Here is an 18,706-nt window from a genome sequence, read left to right as displayed (position 1 = left end):
GTCGCCAAACCCACTGGCTCCACGTTATCTATAAGTCATTGCTAGGTAAAGCACCGCCTTATCTCAGCTCACTGGTCACCATAGCAGCAACCACCCGCAGCACGCGCTCCAGCAGGTATATTTCACTGGTCACCCCCAAAGCCAATTCCTCTTCGGCCGCCTTTCCTTCCAGTTCTCTGCTGCAAATGACTGGAACGAACCGCAAAAATCACTGAAGCATATCTCCCTCACTAGCTTTAAGCACCAGCTGTCTGAGCAGCTCACAGATCACTACACCTGTACATAGCCAATCTGTAAATAGCCCATCCAACTACCTCATCACCATATTGTTATTTATTGTATTTATTTTGCTCCTTTGCACCCCAGTACCGCTGCTTGCACACTCATCTTCTGCACATCTATCACCCCAGTGTTTAATTTGCCATACTGTAATAATTTCACCACTATGGCCTATTTATTGCCTCACCCCCCTTATCCTACCTCATTTGCACACACTTTATATAGACTTTCTCTATTGTATTATTGACTGTATGTTTGTTTATTCCATGTGTAACTCTGTGTTGTTGTTTGTGTCGCACTGCTTTGCTTTATCTTGGCCAGGTCGCAGTTGTGAATGAGAACTTGTTCTCAACTAGCCTACCTGGTTAAATAAAGGTGAAATAAAAAATGAATTTATAAAAAGCCCAAACTGACATCCTGGTAACAATGTGTTGACAGAGAACTGTGTATTTCATTATTGAAATACGATAATACCTAGGGCTGTTGCTGTCATGAAATTTTGTCAGCCGGGTACTGTCATGCAAATTACTGCCAGTCTCACTGTAATTGATCGTTAATTAACATAAACACGTTTAGTATCTCCAGGCCTCCACACATACAAGTTGCTGATGCGCACCCTTGGAACATCTACATTTAAACAAGTCAAATAAATCTATTTCATTTACACCATCACAATACATCCATTATTTATGTTAGGCAGGTCTAAAGATGCATTATGTTATGAAGAAAATGTATTTCAGAAAAATAGATTATGAGTTGGCCTATTGTATGTTATCTGGCTGTGCGCCATGCCGTAGACTATAGGATAGTTAATTTAGCAGACAAGATATGCTTATAAATCCCGTGACTTTTTTATATTATATGATTTTATATGCGAGTGCGCCTATGAAGTGACTATGTTCAGCGTAAAAGTGATTATTTTAAACAGGTCATATATGCTCGATTTAGTGTTATTTTGGAAACTTTAGAAATCAAAGTATATGTGGGCTGCATGATGCGACTATAGGCTATTGATGATTTGAGAAAGTCACAAAAAAAAGCTTGTGCTCTGTTCCTTGCCTCAGGCTGCACACCCTGTTCTATCATCAAGTGATCATATTTTCACTTATCAGACTATTCTCAATTTAATCTTGTCTTTACTAAAATGTCATATTAGTTTAGAATGGCCCATTATCAAATAGGCAGGGACAGGGGCAGGGGAAAAAAGACATCACCCATATGCACTTCGTAAAATACTCAGGGCTTGAATCCTAAGCAACCTGCCTACACATAGTTTAAAGTACAATACCAACATAGCTACTGTATTATGTCAAAGCTTTGTGCTGGAAAACCTTGGTATAGCATGGGTGGAATAGGCATTGTGGTGCTCATGTGAATTTCCTTTCTTTTTCGGGCTTCACACCAATAGCGTATTCTCATTTAAAATGTTGTTTTGAGTTTTTAATACAGAAATGTCTGGGCTTATAAGAACACATATTTCATTCCACGCATGAAGCACTGTTTGATGCAGCCTCTCGCTACACGGCAGGTGATATTCCGCCCAAACTCTGTGAGCCATGGGCTCTCCAACCCTGTTCCTGCAGCTACCCAGTGCTTAATTTGGGAAACCAAGTGAAATCTGTTCGGGAACATTGATAGTAACATATTTCATTAAATTGTTGACAGCCACTCTGCGCTCGAGAAAGTAATGAAGATGAGAAAGGAGATGGAAACATACAGTAGTGAGATATTCTGCATCTAAAGCAATGTATCAGCCTATTAATTATGAAAAGGCCACTCAAAATCAAATTCACTATAATTGTAGGCTAAATGTTAGCCACCCTGCACAATCAACCAGTCCAATGAACAATTTTTTTTCTCCCGGACTTGGGTTCATATATAGGCCTATGCGTATGCATAAGCTCCAATAGTAGGGGTGTTTTGAATTAATCATCACCTTAGAAAGCGTTCTCCATTTCGTTGTGTTAGGTTTTGAAACAACATCCACAACGACCATGTTTTCCATTCAGTTTAAACCTGTTGTTGAACTTCTTTCTTCAAATTGATCGATCACAGTGAGGTGAGTTTTAAAAGCATGATACTATTTTGATGATGTGTTTGATCTACCTACATGTACATAATTACCTCAATTACATCGACACCAGTGCCCCCGCACATTGACCCTGTACCAGTATCCCCTGTATATAGCCCCATTATTGTTAATTACTGCTGCTCTTTGATTAGTTGTTATTCTTATCGCATACTTAAAAAACATTTTTTTTAGGTATTTTCTTAAAACTGCATTGTTGGTTAAGGGCTTGTAAGTAAGCATTTCACTGTTGTATTCGGCACATGACAAATAAAATGATTAGAGCATTTGATTTGATTTGATTGCATTTGCATTGATGTCAGAGTGGTTAGAGCACGTGTCAAACTCATTCCACGGGGGGGGGGGGGGGGGGGGGGGGTGACTGTGGTTTTCACTCCTCCCTTGTACTTGATTGTTGAATTAAGGTCACTAACGTGGTTGTTTAGGTCTTAATTGAAAGGCCTAAAACCAGCAGACACTAGTCCCTCCATGGAATGAGTTTGACACCACTGGATTAGAGGGACAACAGAGCACTGAGTACCAGGCCATTAGCGTGGTTAGCGAATTGGGTACGCATGTCCAGAGTGCATAAGAGATTACTGTGACTCAACGGTGACATGGAATTTCACTGCGGTCATGACTCATGACTGCTGGTGTGGCAGTAATACGGTTACCACAACAGCCATAGTAATACCCTGCCTTCCCATTCTGCTGGATCATAACAATTCAAGTTTTCATATTGATGACAACATGAGAGTACTTGCATAATAGCAGAGAGACTCAAAAGCATCATCCATCCTGCCAGTCACTCTACGAAAACAGCACAATAGTAATGGACATACAATATCAGCCACCACAAGAACAAAATGCAACAACCAAGGATTCCATCAAACTAGACTAGAGTCTCAGAAATGCTGTTGAAATGTTTTTGAAATCTCATGTAAATTAGTTGTATGGTTTTTGACACAGCATCAAACCACTAGTGAACGCCAGACTTAAAAATCTGTTCTGAGCAAGGCAGTTAACCACTGTCTCCTGGGTGCTGTGGTTGTTGATTATGGCAGACACATTTCAGTTGCATGCATTCAATTGACTAGGTATCCCCCTTTCCCAATCTAGTAGAATGGGCTTGAGAGGGTAAGTGCATTAACAGCTACATTTGCAATTTATGCAAGCAAGTGGCAAGTTAATATGATACTGCAGTCCAAGTAGGTACAGTGCCTTCAGAAACTATTCATACCCCTTGACTTATTCCACATTTTGTTGAACTTCTTTCTTCAAATTGATCGATCACAGTGAGGCGAGTTTTATAAGCATGATACTATTTGATGTGATTCTCGATTGCATTTACATTGATGTAGGCTATTGATGTGTTTCAGCCTGAATTCAAAATGGATTATTGCATTTTTGTCACATATACACAGTACCCCATAATGACAAAGTGAAAACATATATGTATACATTTTAGCAAATGTATTGAAAATAAAATAAATATCTAATTTACATAAGTACTCACACCCCTGAGTCAATACATGTTAGCTGGAGTTTTCAACAACTGGATTATGCAACATTTGCCCATTTCTCTATTCAAAATTAAAATGTTCTGTCAAATTGGTTGTTGATCATTGCTAGACAACCATTTTCAGGTCTTGCCATAAAAAGTTCAAGTAGATTTAAGTCAAAACTGTAACTTAGCCACTCAGGAACATTCACTGTTTTCACTGTAAGCAACTCCAGTGTAGATTTGGCTTTGTGTTTTAGGTCATTGTCGTGCTGAAAACAGTGGAGGCTGCTGACTGACCTTACAGATAATTGTATGTGTGGGATACAGAGATGAGTCATTAAAAAATAATGTTAAAAGCTACTACTGCACACAGAATGAGTAAAAACAAAATTAAGCACATTTTTACTCCTGAACTTATGCAGGCTTGCCATAACAAAGGGGTTGAATACTTATTGACTCAAGACATTTCTGTTTTTAATTTGTATTAATTTGTACAAATTTGGGAAAACACAATTCCACTTTGACATTACGGGGTATTGTGTGTAGACCAGTTACAAAAAAAATCTTAATTGAATCCATTTTCAATTCAAGCTGTAACACATCAAAATGCTGAAAAAGTCAAGGGGTGTGAATGAATACATTCTGAAGGTACTGTAAATTTGATGATATATAAAAATGTGGAGGGGCTGACCCTGTTAGTTATTAAGTAGCCTGGGTTACTATAAAGTATTCTGGGTTTTGGTAAGTGGGGGGGGGAGAGGTTAAGCGCAGAAAACTTTAATTATGTAACCTATGCAAGCTAATGTTGAATCTATATAATCCTGCAGTGTATAAGCCGGTATAGTACATTTGATAATGTAGAGAAATGTGGAGGGGCTGACACTGCACAAAAGAGACTATACATTATGTTTGCTTCTTGTGGTGCGCTTGAGCCAAAAGGGGTCCCCTAAATATTGTTCAGAAATAACCCAATTGGACAGAAAGGGACACATGCTGAGTAAATAAAGATGAGACCACCAATACCAATACAGTTTTTGTTTTGACTTTTTAAAGCAGCACATACACTGTGTATACCAAATATTAGGAACATTTTCCTAATATTGACTTGCATCCCCCCCCCCTTTTGCCCTCAGAACTGCCTCAATTCGTCGGGTCATGGACCGTACAAGGTGTCAAAAGCGTTCCACAGGGATGCTGGTGATGTTGACTCCAATGCCTCTCACAGTGGTGTCAAGTTGGCTGGATAGCCTTTTTTTGGGAGGGTGGACCATTCTTGATACACACGGGAAACTGTTGAGCGTGAAAAACCCAGCAGCATTGTAGTTCTTGACACAAACCGGCGCGCCTACTACCATAACCCGTTCAAAGGCACTTAAACCTTTTGTCTTGCCCATTCACCCTCTGAATGGAACACATAGACAATCCATGTCTCAATTGTCTCATCTACACTGATTGAAGTGGATTTAACAAGTGGCATCAATAAGGGATCATAGCTTTCACCTGGTCAGTCTATGTCATGGAAAGAGCAGGTGTCCTTAATGTATAGTCAGTGTATAAGGCTTGCGTTATGAGTAACTGTTTTAGTAAAACATTACCTGTCAAGTGCGACACACAACAAATACACAAAAACGGTAAAATAAGAAAGTTCTCTATTGTTAATGTAAAGTTTTCAAGGGGAAAACAGCAGTTAATAAATAAGCACACTGCAGTATACTGTATCTCATCAGTATAAATAAATATAAGCTATATATCTTTAAAATAATAATAACTGTATAACTTATCTCCAGTTCTATTCAAGTTGAACAGAAGAATATTCAGGAAGTGACTAGGAAGGATTAGATGCACCCCTCCCACAACTGACAACAATAACGTCGCCCACATTTACCTCAGTTTACACACAACACATGCATGGAAGGCTTCCACCCACCCACCCACCCACCCAAACACACAGCCCACAACATTAGAGAGCAAACTGCAGTAACTTCCTTTGAAGAACCCATTGCAGTTCTGACTGAGGCCTCCAGCCTGTCTACCGGTCTACAGCTCAACCATTGGACAGTCATAGAATCTGAATCTCTCTGTAACTATCTGTTTATCTAAGGGGACTGAAACCCACTCATTATATAGTATATATGTTCTGTACATGTGCAGTCTATTAGTAAACCAATGCAACTTTCTTTGAGTATAATACAAACATTTAGATTATACATATGTATATTTATCACTTTTAGTTGTTTTTAAACTCTGTTTTATGTTTTCACACCAGGTTTAAAAATATATTAGAGATTGACCAATAGCAAAGGGCATAATCCACACGTTCCTAAATTCACTAACATCCAAATCATTGTTTGAGCAGTGGGTCTAGTACAGTAACAAGGGTGGGACAAAATTAGAGAGTCGGCGGGAGTCGCATTTCATACAGTTAAATTAATCCAGATTACACATGGCCTGGCCCTCCAATCCTCAAAACAACAGTAAATTACACGTTGCCCCACTGCCCATATCTAATATGTAAGGGCCTTGAGGCCTTAAGGCTAACTCCTCATTCCTCCAACATGGTTGGGCATCATTCTCCTCATTCATCTCCTCGGAGTTCCTCTACTGTCCATTTGCATCTGTGCCAGAGGGAGGGGTCGGGAACTGGGGAGGCGTTGGAGTCCTGCAGGTAACAGGGTTTGCGATTGGTGCTTTTTTGTAAGGCCCGCCTCCCCCTGTGGCAATTGGTCAGAGCGTTGTTTTAGATCAGGGCGCGGGGCTGCTTATCAGTCCCCGAGGATGACCTTGACAAAGCAAGCCACGTCAGTCTCTTTGGATTCGTGGGAGATGAAAAAGGGATGTTGCTGGGATGAAAAGATTAGAAAATAAATGAGAGAAGAGACAATTTAACTGATTCATGTAAAATCAAATAAAGTATAAAAATAATATACTCAACAAAAGTTCGATATATAATCAATAGCATTGATTGGATATAAATTAAGTGGGGAGATTATTACAAAACATAAATTATTACTGGACTAAGTCTGCCATCTAGTGGTCAACTGTTAGTAATGGAAGAGGACATGGTCACATTCACTTTGCATTGAACATTTCTTAGAGTTGAAAATAAAGTGTGTAACTAAATAATAAGACATATCCAAAGTTCAAAACACACTCACCATGAGTTCTGGGTAGTTTGGCCGCTCTTTGGAATTTTTCTTTAAACTGGGAATGAAAAGGGCATCGAGATAAAGGATTACAACTGCAATGTCTATGATTCATATAGAGATACTGTTAGATGACTCATATCTGGTAATGTGTCTCCCACTCCACTCTACTCCAGATTGAATCAACTGCAAGCGGACATGGAACTGTCAACGGAGTAAAAACCTAAAGATTGGTAAATTCATCTAGCCAGCTAACTAAACTTCTAGTAATCATGGTCAAATTACTGATCGGTGGGGCCCACATTGATTTTGTTAATCATTCTCATTCAGATATCATATTCAAAACTGCAAACATTTTTTATAGCAGTATGGCAAAATGAGTAGAATTGCAGGAAACTAGCTGTAAAATTTAAACAAATTATCATTGCCCCATGGCACAATGAGTAGAAATGTATGAAATGAGTCATAAAATTGCTAAATATTCTCTCTGCCCCATGGCAAAAAGTGTAGAATTGCAGCAAACTTGCTTTAAAATGTCAACATTTTCTCTACGCCCCATGTCAAAATGCAGGAAATTAACTTTAAAGCTTACATTTTTTTTCTCTCCGCTGTCAAGTGGGAGGCTGCTAAAATGTTTTGCTCGCAAGGTGGGGCCGTTTTGCCCAAAAAGCTAGGGCCGGCCCCTCATGTTGAGTTCAGATTTTTTGTGGCCCCCAGCCAGATCAAAGTTGCTCATCCCTGCTGTAGATAATAGGTTCCCATTTCGGACAGCCATAAAACTGAAAAACTAGAGCCTACATTGTACAACACAACAGACCAAGATGACCCATTAGCAAGGTTTTATGGTGGGAAAAATGTAATTTATCTTCTGTACTGTAGGCCTACATGTAAAACAAATGTAAAACCTTTTAGGGTGTGGGAAGGGAAAAACGGCATGAGTAGATATTAAAAATTTGGTGTGGAGACCTAACAGTGCGCGGTAGACATAACAGGCTGGTGAGAATGCATATTTAGACACATTCCACAGAGGGTAGCCTAGTCTCTGGAACCCAGGCACATGCATCACATTCTGTCCTGGTCATAAAGTGCTTGTGGCTATGACAACAACAACTGGAAAAATTGTCAAGAGAAATTCTCTTGTGAGTCTCAATCCAGCAAGCGCTCAAGTAGGACTCATACAATAGCCAAAGACCTTGAGTGGAATTAGACAAGGCAAAGTACAGAAAGAAAATACTGACATAACTGACATTGACAACACTTTTGTAGGGCCTACATTATGTACAGGTAAGCCTGGTCCCAGATCTGCTTCTGATGTCTTGCCAAATCCAATTGTCGCTGTCATGACAGACATAACAACGACCATAGACTTGGAAAGACAGCCCAAACAGATCTGGGATCAGGCTAGCTTTACAGGAGAGGAGAACGTACCACAGGGAGGTGAAGTCAACAAACTCAGGGGAGAACTGGTCAGCAGGAAGCTGGGGGGATGGATCCTCCACCACCTGCTTCAGCTGCTGGAAGGGTGTGCCCCATGAGTCATAGGGAAAACGCAAGATGGCCAGCTCAATCTGAAGAGGGGGGCACAGGATATGACAGGGCACTGCTAGAGGTCAGGCTATTCATGGGTTGCATGTTTCGTCACAATATTATTTTGAACGTTTGTTTTATACTGATGAGCAACTGAGCATTCTACTCAATGCATCGTCAATGAGCGTTGATGAAGATTTAATCAAAAGTGCATTACAGTGGCTTGGAAATACAATGGCATTCAAAGGGAGGCAAATCATTTGTAGTAAAACCTTTTGTCATCACTTTGATGTCGCCAGATTGACTTTCGATGCAGAATAACGGTAGCTAGTTAGCTAAGGTCGAGAGGTCACCTGATTTAAGCTAGCCAAAGTTAGCATTGCTAGCTATTTTTGAGGAACTTTGCTGGCTAATGACAACATTGCCGTATGTCGAAAGTAAATTTGACAACATGATAATGCTGACAAAGTTGTTGCCTTCTAAACATTTGACTACTTTAGCAATGTAATCGTATTTCAAGGCACTGTAGTGTAATTTACACTAAACAGTCGTTAGCCTCCGCCCAGAATGACTGGGATTATCACGACTTTAGGGCACCAGTATTGCGTCACCGGTAGGGTGGCTTTAGAACATTCAAAACAATGGCATGACGCGACCTAGTAATGGAGGTGCAACCTATGAATAGGAATGCAGCATTGTATTGTTGTACATAAAATACACTAAGCTAAAGATTCTGTCGTTAAACGCCAGAAATTGGGTGATTTGTGACATTAGACCCCTCAAACTCAACTCTGGACCTTGAATCCAGTTCCACTGTGTTTTTTTATTGTTCTCCTCTAATCGGCACTGATTTAGACCTTGGACACCAGGCGGGCGCAATTAATTATCAGGTAGAAGAGAAAACCAGCAGTCTCCGGAGGTTAAGAATTGAATACCCCTGCCCTAGACAGTTACATTTCTGAAAACTACCATTGGCAGCTGGAAGATCATCACATGTTCTTTTGACACCAAACTGTTATTGGGTGTGACAGAATTTAGGACGTGCAAATGAGAGAGAGGAATATGTAACAGCTCTCCTGGAGCAGAGCAGTAGAGAGTCATCATGTCTCCCTGAAAGAAGGCAGGGCTTTTCTTGAACATGAAAAACATGTTCTATTTGCACAATAATTCATTTCAAATCAATAGAACTTTTATTTCTCCACTTATGACTATTACTAGCAATGTACAAAATGTCTCTCAGGAAAACTAAAATAAAACATTTAATCTGTGGTTACTGTAGCATTCATAAATAATATAATATAGGCCTACTAGTGTAATAATCATATTTTTTTATTAGAAATTAATAATCTGCATAAGTAAAAATTTGAATAGAGACTCACCATTGTGATTCCTAAACTCCAAATGTCAGACTTGACGTTGTAGCCTTTCTGATTAATCTCTGGGTTGATCCTCTCTGGCTGGGGGACAGAACAGAACCGCGCACACACGCGCGCACACACAAACACACACGAGACCCGGATAATATCACTTTAGTATCGCAAACTAACATTAGTTGTCCTAGACGACCCAAACTCCCCCCATCATCTGTACCTCAAACACACACAACCCATTCTGTTCTCTGAGTGCTCCAGGCCCTAAAAACTGCTCAGCCAATCAAAGGCTCTGTGGACACACTGTTTGGGCACACAGCAGTTAAAAGCTAACTGTGGTTATTAAAGGGCATGGCTAATGACATAACATAGAGACCTGTAGCACTTAAACATATAGGCAGCAAGCAGTCAACTCAGCTCAGTCAAACTTGTACAATAATTCATTAACATGAACATCATATCTCTGTTCTGTAAACAGTTATTCACTGAGCCAGCATTTAGGCTCCTGAGTGGCGCAGTGGTCTAAGGCACTGCATCTCAGTGCTTGAGGTGTCACTAGACACCTTGGATCGATTCCAGGCTGTATCACAACCGGCCGTGATTGGGAGTCCCATAGGGTGGTGCACAATTGGCCCAGCGTCATCCGGGTTTGGCTGGTGTAGGCCGTCATTGTAAATAAGAATTTGTTCTTAACTGACTTGCCTAGTTAAATAACGGGTAAATGTAAAAAAAAAAACTAACATATTGTATGAATTGGAATTCGTAATAGGTTATGTGAATTGAAGGAAATGTATTTATTTTTGCAGGACGTAACATATCATAGGAATTGGATGACGTACACAGCTGTCCAACAGTTTTGGGGACCCTCTTGGCTCATGAGCATCTTTAAGCCTAAATCCTTTATAGTTTGATTTTACTGAGTAGACATCTATTTTGTATATATTTGAAACCCCCTATACCTCTCCTACCACACACCCACTCACCGCCATGTAGGGCTTGCAGCCGGCGTCTATGGTCTTGGCCACGGAGTCCACCAGGTAACCACTGATCCCAAAGTCACACATCTTCACCTGGCCCTGTGTGTTGATCAATACGTTTGATGGCTTCACATCTGAGGGAGAAAGAGGGGAGAAAAAGAGGAGATGGAAGGATATAGAGAGGAGAGAGAGAGATGAAGGGAAGAGAGATATGGAAGAGACAGAGAGGAGTGTGACGGAAGTGAACGAGAAACAGGGTCATCACTGATTTAATCTGCCGAGTCAGTTAGCCACAGTGACAGAACTGGGAAGCAGTTAACAATCTCAAACACACAGCCCTCAAAACACTTTTGCAGCAGGACTGTGGTCGCTGGCTAGGCGCAGTTTTCACTTTATTTTAGTAACCTGCAATCATCTTAAATTACTAAATGCAATGTTAATACAGAAACAGACGCATGGAACACAGGTTTTAGACACAAGAAATAGACTCTTTGACCTTTGGTGAGACGTGGTTTTAAAGGATGGACACTAGTCCAACTGTTTTAAGGTGTACCCCATAGAGATGCATAATACAGGTAACTGCCAAAATAAAGGAAACACCAACATTGTGTCTTATTAGGGCATTGGGCCACCACACGCCGCCAGAACAGCTTCAATGCACCTTGGCATAGATTCTACAAGTGTCTGGAACTCTATTAGAGGGATGTGACACCATTTTTCCACGAGAAGTTCCATCATTTAGTGTTTTGATGATGGTGGTGGAAAACGTTGTCTCAAGCGCCGCTCCAGAATCTCCCATATGTGTTCAATTGGGTTGAGATCTGGGGACTGAGACACATATACACATACCCTTTAAACGTGACCCTAAGCATGATGGGATGTTAATTGCTTAATTAACTCAGGAACCACAACATACTTTGTATCCATCATTTACTCAAGTCTTTCCTTTATTTTTGGCAGTAACATATACATATTTTAATATAAAACGTTTTATTTAACTCTGTGATGTTACCTCGGTGGATCACTGACAGGTTACCGTGCAGATGTTCCAGAGCCTTCACTACCTGTAACCAGGGAGATTAGAACATAAGAACAGAACACCGACACATCAGCAGAAAGAGAAGGAGATTGGGGAATCCATATGGTTGCATCTATTATTTATTCATTCTTAGTATATTAAGCATCTAGCATGAATTAACATATTTAGTCGACTACATGTATACCACGTACAGTAATAGGCTATTCCTCTTGGTCTAGAGACTGACTGATCTGAGAACAATACGTTCATAATATACTGTATATTCCTACACATAAACAACCCATGTATTATTCATATTGGTCTCTAGGCTGACTGATATATGAATTAACCTCTATGGGACCGGTGTAACTTGTTTGATAAAATCCATTTTTATATTCAAATGTAGGAACTGGGTTTTACAGTTTGACCCCACTGTTGTCTCTGGCTCCACACTCACCCCGACCGGCCATCTAGATGTGTGAAGGTTAGTGTATATTCTGTAGGGATGCTAATGATCCATCATGTATGACATTCCTGGGAGTGTGCAATCTTTAATTGTTTATTACCATAGCATTTTTGTATGTTCTCTATAGTTATGTACTTGAACATTTATAAATTAACCAAATGTATATTGATACAACATATTGTGTAGTGATGTAATTCATCACTGGATCAGTCTGAAACTTTGCACACACTGCTGCCATCTTGTGGACAACATCTAAATTACACCTAGAATCCTCTCTCAATGTATGGCCTTTCTTTTGCATTTCAAAGATGGAACAAAAAGAAAACGCATGCTTTTACCATATAATCCCAAATCATCACCTAAACTCTATGCCCTATGCATTTGTGGAGATCTGAGAGGATTTGATTGGTATAAGCAATATGGTGAAACTTCTACAAGTATGATTGTACATAGGGCGCAGGGGACGATTTGGATTGGGCCCTAGTCCTACTCACCGAGACGGCCATCTTTCCCAGTATGTCCTCGGGGATGGTCATGCCTTTATCTATCACCTGCTTGTAGAATTTATCCAGAGAAGTGTCCATCAGCTCCATACAGATCCACACATCACCCTGATTACATAACAAGGGGCAATCTTTCAGATAGTGGAGGATACAGTATGATGTACAGATGGAGAGATGGTGGAGGGAGTCGAAAGGGGGAGATGGGGAGAGGGGTAGAGAGATTGGAGATAGAGAGAAAAAGAAATGGAAAGGGGGAAGACAGAAAGATGGAGAGAGGGGTTGAGGGAGAGATTGGAAAAACACAACAGAGTCGGACTACATTCCTGACACACGGTTCGACTAACAGGAAAGAGCTTTTTCTAATGTGCTCTGCTGTGGAGGGATATCCTGTGGAACACTCTTTCTCTTCAGGAGGAAGGCAACTACATCCGGAAAAATCTGGAATTCTTTATTTGTTTATGTTGACTACAACATAAAAAGCTATGCCCTCCCACATCTCTATGGTACCGGTCTGAATGGCAGCACATCATAGAGTACAATGTCATTGTATAATTCAAGGCTGTAATGGCAGTGTAGGAAGCCTTATGTTCCATATAGTTAGGAAGAGGACTAAGTTAGTAACTAAGTACCTGCCTCTATGAACATACAGATGCGGCCAAATATATTGGCACCGATGCACAATTCTGTTTCTCCTAAAATAATTAAAAATTAAAAAACATTTGTTGTTTACACTTGTATTTGTTTAATTTACAACAGGCCACAAAGTCAAAAATGTTCTGGACAAAAAAATCATGCAACCCCTTTGCAACCCCTTTGTTATGGCAAGCCTAAAGAAGTTAAGGAGTGAAAATGTGCTTAACAAATCACTTAATAAGTTGCATGGGCTCAATCCGTGTTCAATAATAGTGGTTAACATGATTTTTGAATGATTACCCCATCTCTGTACCCCACACATGCAATAATCTGTAAGGTCCCTCAATCGAGCAGTGAATTTCAACCAGATATTCAACCACAAAGACCAGGGAGGTTTTTCAATGCATCACAAAAAGAGCATGGATTGGTAGATGTGTAAAAATATAAAAATCAAAATGTTGAAGTTATTAATTAGGCTTTGGATGGTGTATCAATACACCCAGTCACTACAAAGATACAGGTGCCCTTCTTAACTCAGTTGCCGGAGAGGATTTTTAAACAATACAGAGTTTAATGGTTGTGATATGAAAAAACTGAGGATGGATCAACAACATTGTAGTTATTTTTGTATCCAAAACATGCATCCTGTTTACAAGTCACTTAAGTAATACTGAAAAAACTAATTGGCAAACACTTTACTGAGTACCACTCTTCATATTTTCAAGCATGGTGGTGGCTGCATCATGTTACGGTATGCTTGTCATCGGCAAGGCCTAGGGAGGTTTTTAGGATAAAAAACAAAACGGAATACAGCTATAAACATAGGCAAAATCCAAGAGAAAAAACTGGTTCAGTCTGCGATTAGTGCTTTTTGAGGTCAGTTCGGTTTGATTATGAAGAAAAAATCACTACAACTCCCTTCAGCCCAGTGTCCCATATACTTCTTGACTTAATTTCTCTCGTGAATGATTTGATTTCTCTCTATAGAAACGTGCTCACAAAAACAGAACTAAATGGAATTCAAGTAACTGAAACGACGTCATTCAATTTGTTGTTTAATAACCCCCCCTCCCAAAAAAAGTAGGTTAATCGCTCAGCAATATTTCCAACAGACACTGGAAGACGATTTCACCTTTCAGTAGGACAAAAACCTAAAACACAAGGCCAAATCTACACTGGAGTTGCTTACTAGAGGTCGACCGATTAATCGGATGGCCAATTAATTGGGGCCGATTTCAAGTTTTCATAACAAATCGGTAATCGGCATTTCTGGACACCGATCATGGCCGATTACATTGCACTCCACGAGGAGACTGCGTGGCAGGCTGACTACCTGTTATGCAAGTGCAGCAAGGAGCCAAGGTAAGGTGCTAGCTAGCATTAAATGTATCTTATAAAAAACAATCAATCTTAACATAATCACTAGTTAACTACACATGGTTGATGATATTACTAGTTTATCTTAATTTATCATTGAATCACAGCCTACGTCGCCAAACGGGTGATTTAACAAGCGCATTCACGAAAAAAGCACTGTCGTTGTACCAATGTGTACCTAACCATAAACATCAACGCCTTTCTTAAAATCAATACACAAGTATATATTTTTAAACCTGCATATTTAGTTAATATTGCCTGCTAACATGAATTTCTTTTAACTAGGGAAATTGTGCCACTTCTCTTGCGTTCTGTGCAACAGAGTCAGGGTATATGCAGCAGTTTGGGCCGCCTAGCATGTTGCGAACTGTGTGAAGACTATTTCTTCCTAACAAAGACAGCCAACTTCGCCAAACGGGGGATGATTTAACAAAAGCGCATTTGCGGAAAAAACACAATCGTTGCACGAACGTTCCTTACATTTACATTACATTTAAGTCATTTAGCAGACGCTCTTATCCAGAGCGACTTACAAATTGGTGCATTCACCTTATGATATCCAGTGGAACAACCACTTTACAATAGTGCATCTAAATCATTTAGGGGGAGGGGTTAGAAGGATTACTTTATCCTATCCCAGGTATTCCTTAAAGAGGTGGGGTTTCAGGTGTCTCCGGAAGGTGGTGATTGACTCCGCTGTCCTGGCGTCGTGAGGAGCTTGTTCCACCATTGGGGTGCCAGAGCAGCGAACAGTTTTGACTGAGCTGAGCGGGAACTGTGCTTCCTCAGAGGTAGGGAGGCGAGCAGGCCAGAGGTGGATGAACGCAGTGTCCTTGTTTGGGTGAAGGGCCTGATCAGAGCCTGAGGGTACGGAGGTGCCGTTCCCCTCACAGCTCCGTAGGCAAGCACCATGGACTTGTAGCGGATGCGAGCTTCAACTGGAAGCCAGTGGAGAGAGCGGAGGAGCGGGGTGACGTGAGAGAACTTGGGAAGGTTGAACACCAGACGGGCTGCGGCGTTCTGGATGAGTTGTAGGGGTTTAATGGCACAGGCAGGGAGCCCAGCCAACAGCGAGTTGCAGTAATCCAGACGGGAGATGACAAGTGCCTGGACTAGGACCTGCGCTGCTTCCTGTGTGAGGCAGGGTCGTACTCTGCGAATGTTGTAGAGCATGAACCTACAGGATCGGGTCACCGCCTTGATGTTAGTGGAAAACGACAGGGTGTTGTCCAGGGTCACGCCAAGGTTCTTAGCACTCTGGGAGGACACAAGGGAGTTGTCAACCGTGATGGCGAGATCATGGAACGGGCAGTCCTTCCCCGGGAGGAAGAGCAGCTCCGTCTTGCCGAGGTTCAGCTTGAGGTGGTGATCCGTCATCCACACTGATATGTCTGCCATTTCCTAACCATAAACCTCAATGCCTTTCTTAAAATCAATACACAGAAGTATATATTTTTAAACCGGCATATTTAGTTAAAATAAATTCATGTTAGCAGGCAATATTAAACTAGGGAAATTGTGTCACTTCTCTTGCGTTCATTGCATGCAGAGCCAGGGTATATGCAACAGTTTGGGCCGCCTGGCTCGTCGCGAACTAATTTGCCAGAATTTAACGTAATTATGACATAACATTGAAGGTTGTGCAATGTAACAGCAATATTTAGACTTATAAAATACGGAACGGTTCCGTATTTCACTGAAAGAATAAACGTTTGTTTTCTAAATGATAGTTTCCGGATTTTACCATATTAATGACCTAAGGCTCGTATTTCTGTGTGTTATTATATTATAATTAAGTCTATGATTTGATAGAGCAGTCTGACTGAGCGGTGGTAGGCAGCAGCAGGCTCGAAAGAATTCATTCAAACAGCACTTTCCTCCGTTTGCCAGCAGCTCTTCGCAATGCTTCAAGCATTGCGCTGTTTATGACTTCAAGCCTATCAACTCCCAAGATTAGGCTGGCAATACTAAAGTACCTATTAGAACATCCAATAGTCAAAGGTATATGTAATACAAATGGTATAGAGAGAAATAGTCCTATAATAACTACAACCTAAAACTTCTTACCTGGGAATATTGAAGACTCATGTTAAAAGGAACCACCAGCTTTCATATGTTCTCATGTTCTGAGCAAGGAACTTAAACGTTAGCTTTTTTACATGCACATATTGCACTTTTACTTTCTTCTCCAACACTTTGTTTTTGCATTATTTAAACCAAATTGAACATGTTTCATTATTTATTTGAGACGAAATTGATTTTATTGATGTATTATATTAAGTTAAAATAAAAGTCTTCATTGTTCATTCAGTATTGTTGTAATTGTCATTATTACAAATATATATATAAAAAAATTGTCCGATTAATCGGCATCGGCGTTTTTGGTCCTACAATAATCGGTATCAGCGTTGAAAAATCATAATCGGGCAACCTCTATTGCTTACCAAGATGACATCGAATTTTCCTGAGTGGCCTAGTTACAGTTTTGACTTAAATCGGCTTGAAAATCTATGGCAAGACTTGGAATGATCATCAATCAACCTGACAGAGCATGAATATTTTTTTAACAAATTAAATATTGTACAATCCAGGTGTGCAAAAGGTGCACACCTATAAAGTATTAACTCAGGGTTGTAAATACTTATGTAAATGAGATATTTCTGTATTTCATTTTCATTAAATTTGCTAAAACATCTAAAAACATGTCTTCACTCTGTCATTATTGGGTATTGTGTGTAGATGGGTAAGAAAAAAATACATTGAATCCATTTTGAATTCAGGCTGTAACAACTTTAATGTGGAATAAGTCAAGGGGTATAAATATTTTCTGAAGGCACTATAGGTTGTTATCAATAAAACGCCAATTTGGCTGCTGGGGGGCAAGGAGACCCCCAGCTACGCTAAAACCATTGACAACTGCCTGCCGTTTTTAAGGGATTGTTAAATTAATGTTAACTATTTGGTTGTAATAGCATCACCTCTTGAAGAGCGTAGTCAGAACTACAAATTATTCCATGCAAAACAATTGCGCACATTTAGCTCTATCATTAGAGTTATACAGAAAGTAACTGCATACTTTTAATGAACAGTAAACATCAATTGATCGTGTAATTTTAGATACGTGAGGGTAGCCTCACAATATCTTTCAATATCGGCCACCATTAATTGGATATTTGAGTGATATATAAGAATTTCCCTTGTGTGCTCAGCCTGTCAGCCTGTTGCAGATTTACTGTTAGCTGATCATGTTTACTTTGCAAGCTACTGGTAGAAACATTGTACAGTTGGCTAAACATAGTGATAAGTAGAGCTAACATTGTTTTTAAGAGTGTTTAATCACGATTGCTGCTGATAGACATGATAGGCTACATTGATTGACCACGTCAAATTGGCTAGCTAGATAATAACAGATTACGTCAATATGGCTACTTAACAAGCTAACTTTCTGGGGATAAACTAGAGGGCTACATCCAAATATTGTTTGATTTGCTTGCCATCTATAGTGGTGATGACATTAGTCCGGCTGACAACTTTACCAGGATGAGGACTTGCCGATATCAAGCTCTTTCCAAAAGCATAATCTCTGATGAAGCAAGCTAAATGGCACGCTGTTTGCTTAGCTAGCTAGCTACATTCTAAATGGATAGGACAGCCTCACGTATCTGACAATACATGCTCAATTGATGTTTACTGATCATGAAAAGCATGCAGTTACTTGCTGTATAACTCTGATGATAGAGCTAAATGTGGAATCATTGGAAATGTGTAGTTCTGACTATGCTCTTCAAGGGGCAATGATATTAAAACCAAATAGTTATAACACTTACTTAACAATCACTTG

The 18,706-nt window shown here is 40.1% G+C and overlaps 1 protein-coding gene across 1 annotated transcript in view; it reads right to left on the bottom strand.

Moving 5' to 3' along the window:
* Window positions 1–6,075: 6,075 nt before the first annotated feature.
* The window catches only part of map2k6 (mitogen-activated protein kinase kinase 6), a 49,648-nt gene continuing 37,017 nt past the window's right edge, over window positions 6,076–18,706 (bottom strand). Inside the window, exons 6-12 of the mRNA XM_029699036.1 lie at window positions 12,847–12,963; window positions 11,881–11,932; window positions 10,875–11,002; window positions 9,901–9,978; window positions 8,423–8,562; window positions 7,007–7,052; window positions 6,076–6,691 (exon numbers count right to left, since the gene is read on the bottom strand). Of these exons, the coding sequence (XP_029554896.1) occupies window positions 6,614–6,691; window positions 7,007–7,052; window positions 8,423–8,562; window positions 9,901–9,978; window positions 10,875–11,002; window positions 11,881–11,932; window positions 12,847–12,963 (639 nt within the window). The 3' untranslated portion in view covers window positions 6,076–6,613. The remainder of the gene's footprint in view (window positions 6,692–7,006; window positions 7,053–8,422; window positions 8,563–9,900; window positions 9,979–10,874; window positions 11,003–11,880; window positions 11,933–12,846; window positions 12,964–18,706) is intronic.

This window comes from Salmo trutta, chromosome 18, assembly GCF_901001165.1.
Source record: "Salmo trutta chromosome 18, fSalTru1.1, whole genome shotgun sequence".
In the NCBI taxonomy this organism is placed as follows: Eukaryota; Metazoa; Chordata; class Actinopteri; order Salmoniformes; family Salmonidae; genus Salmo; species Salmo trutta.
This window is presented reverse-complemented; position numbering and strand designations above follow the sequence as displayed.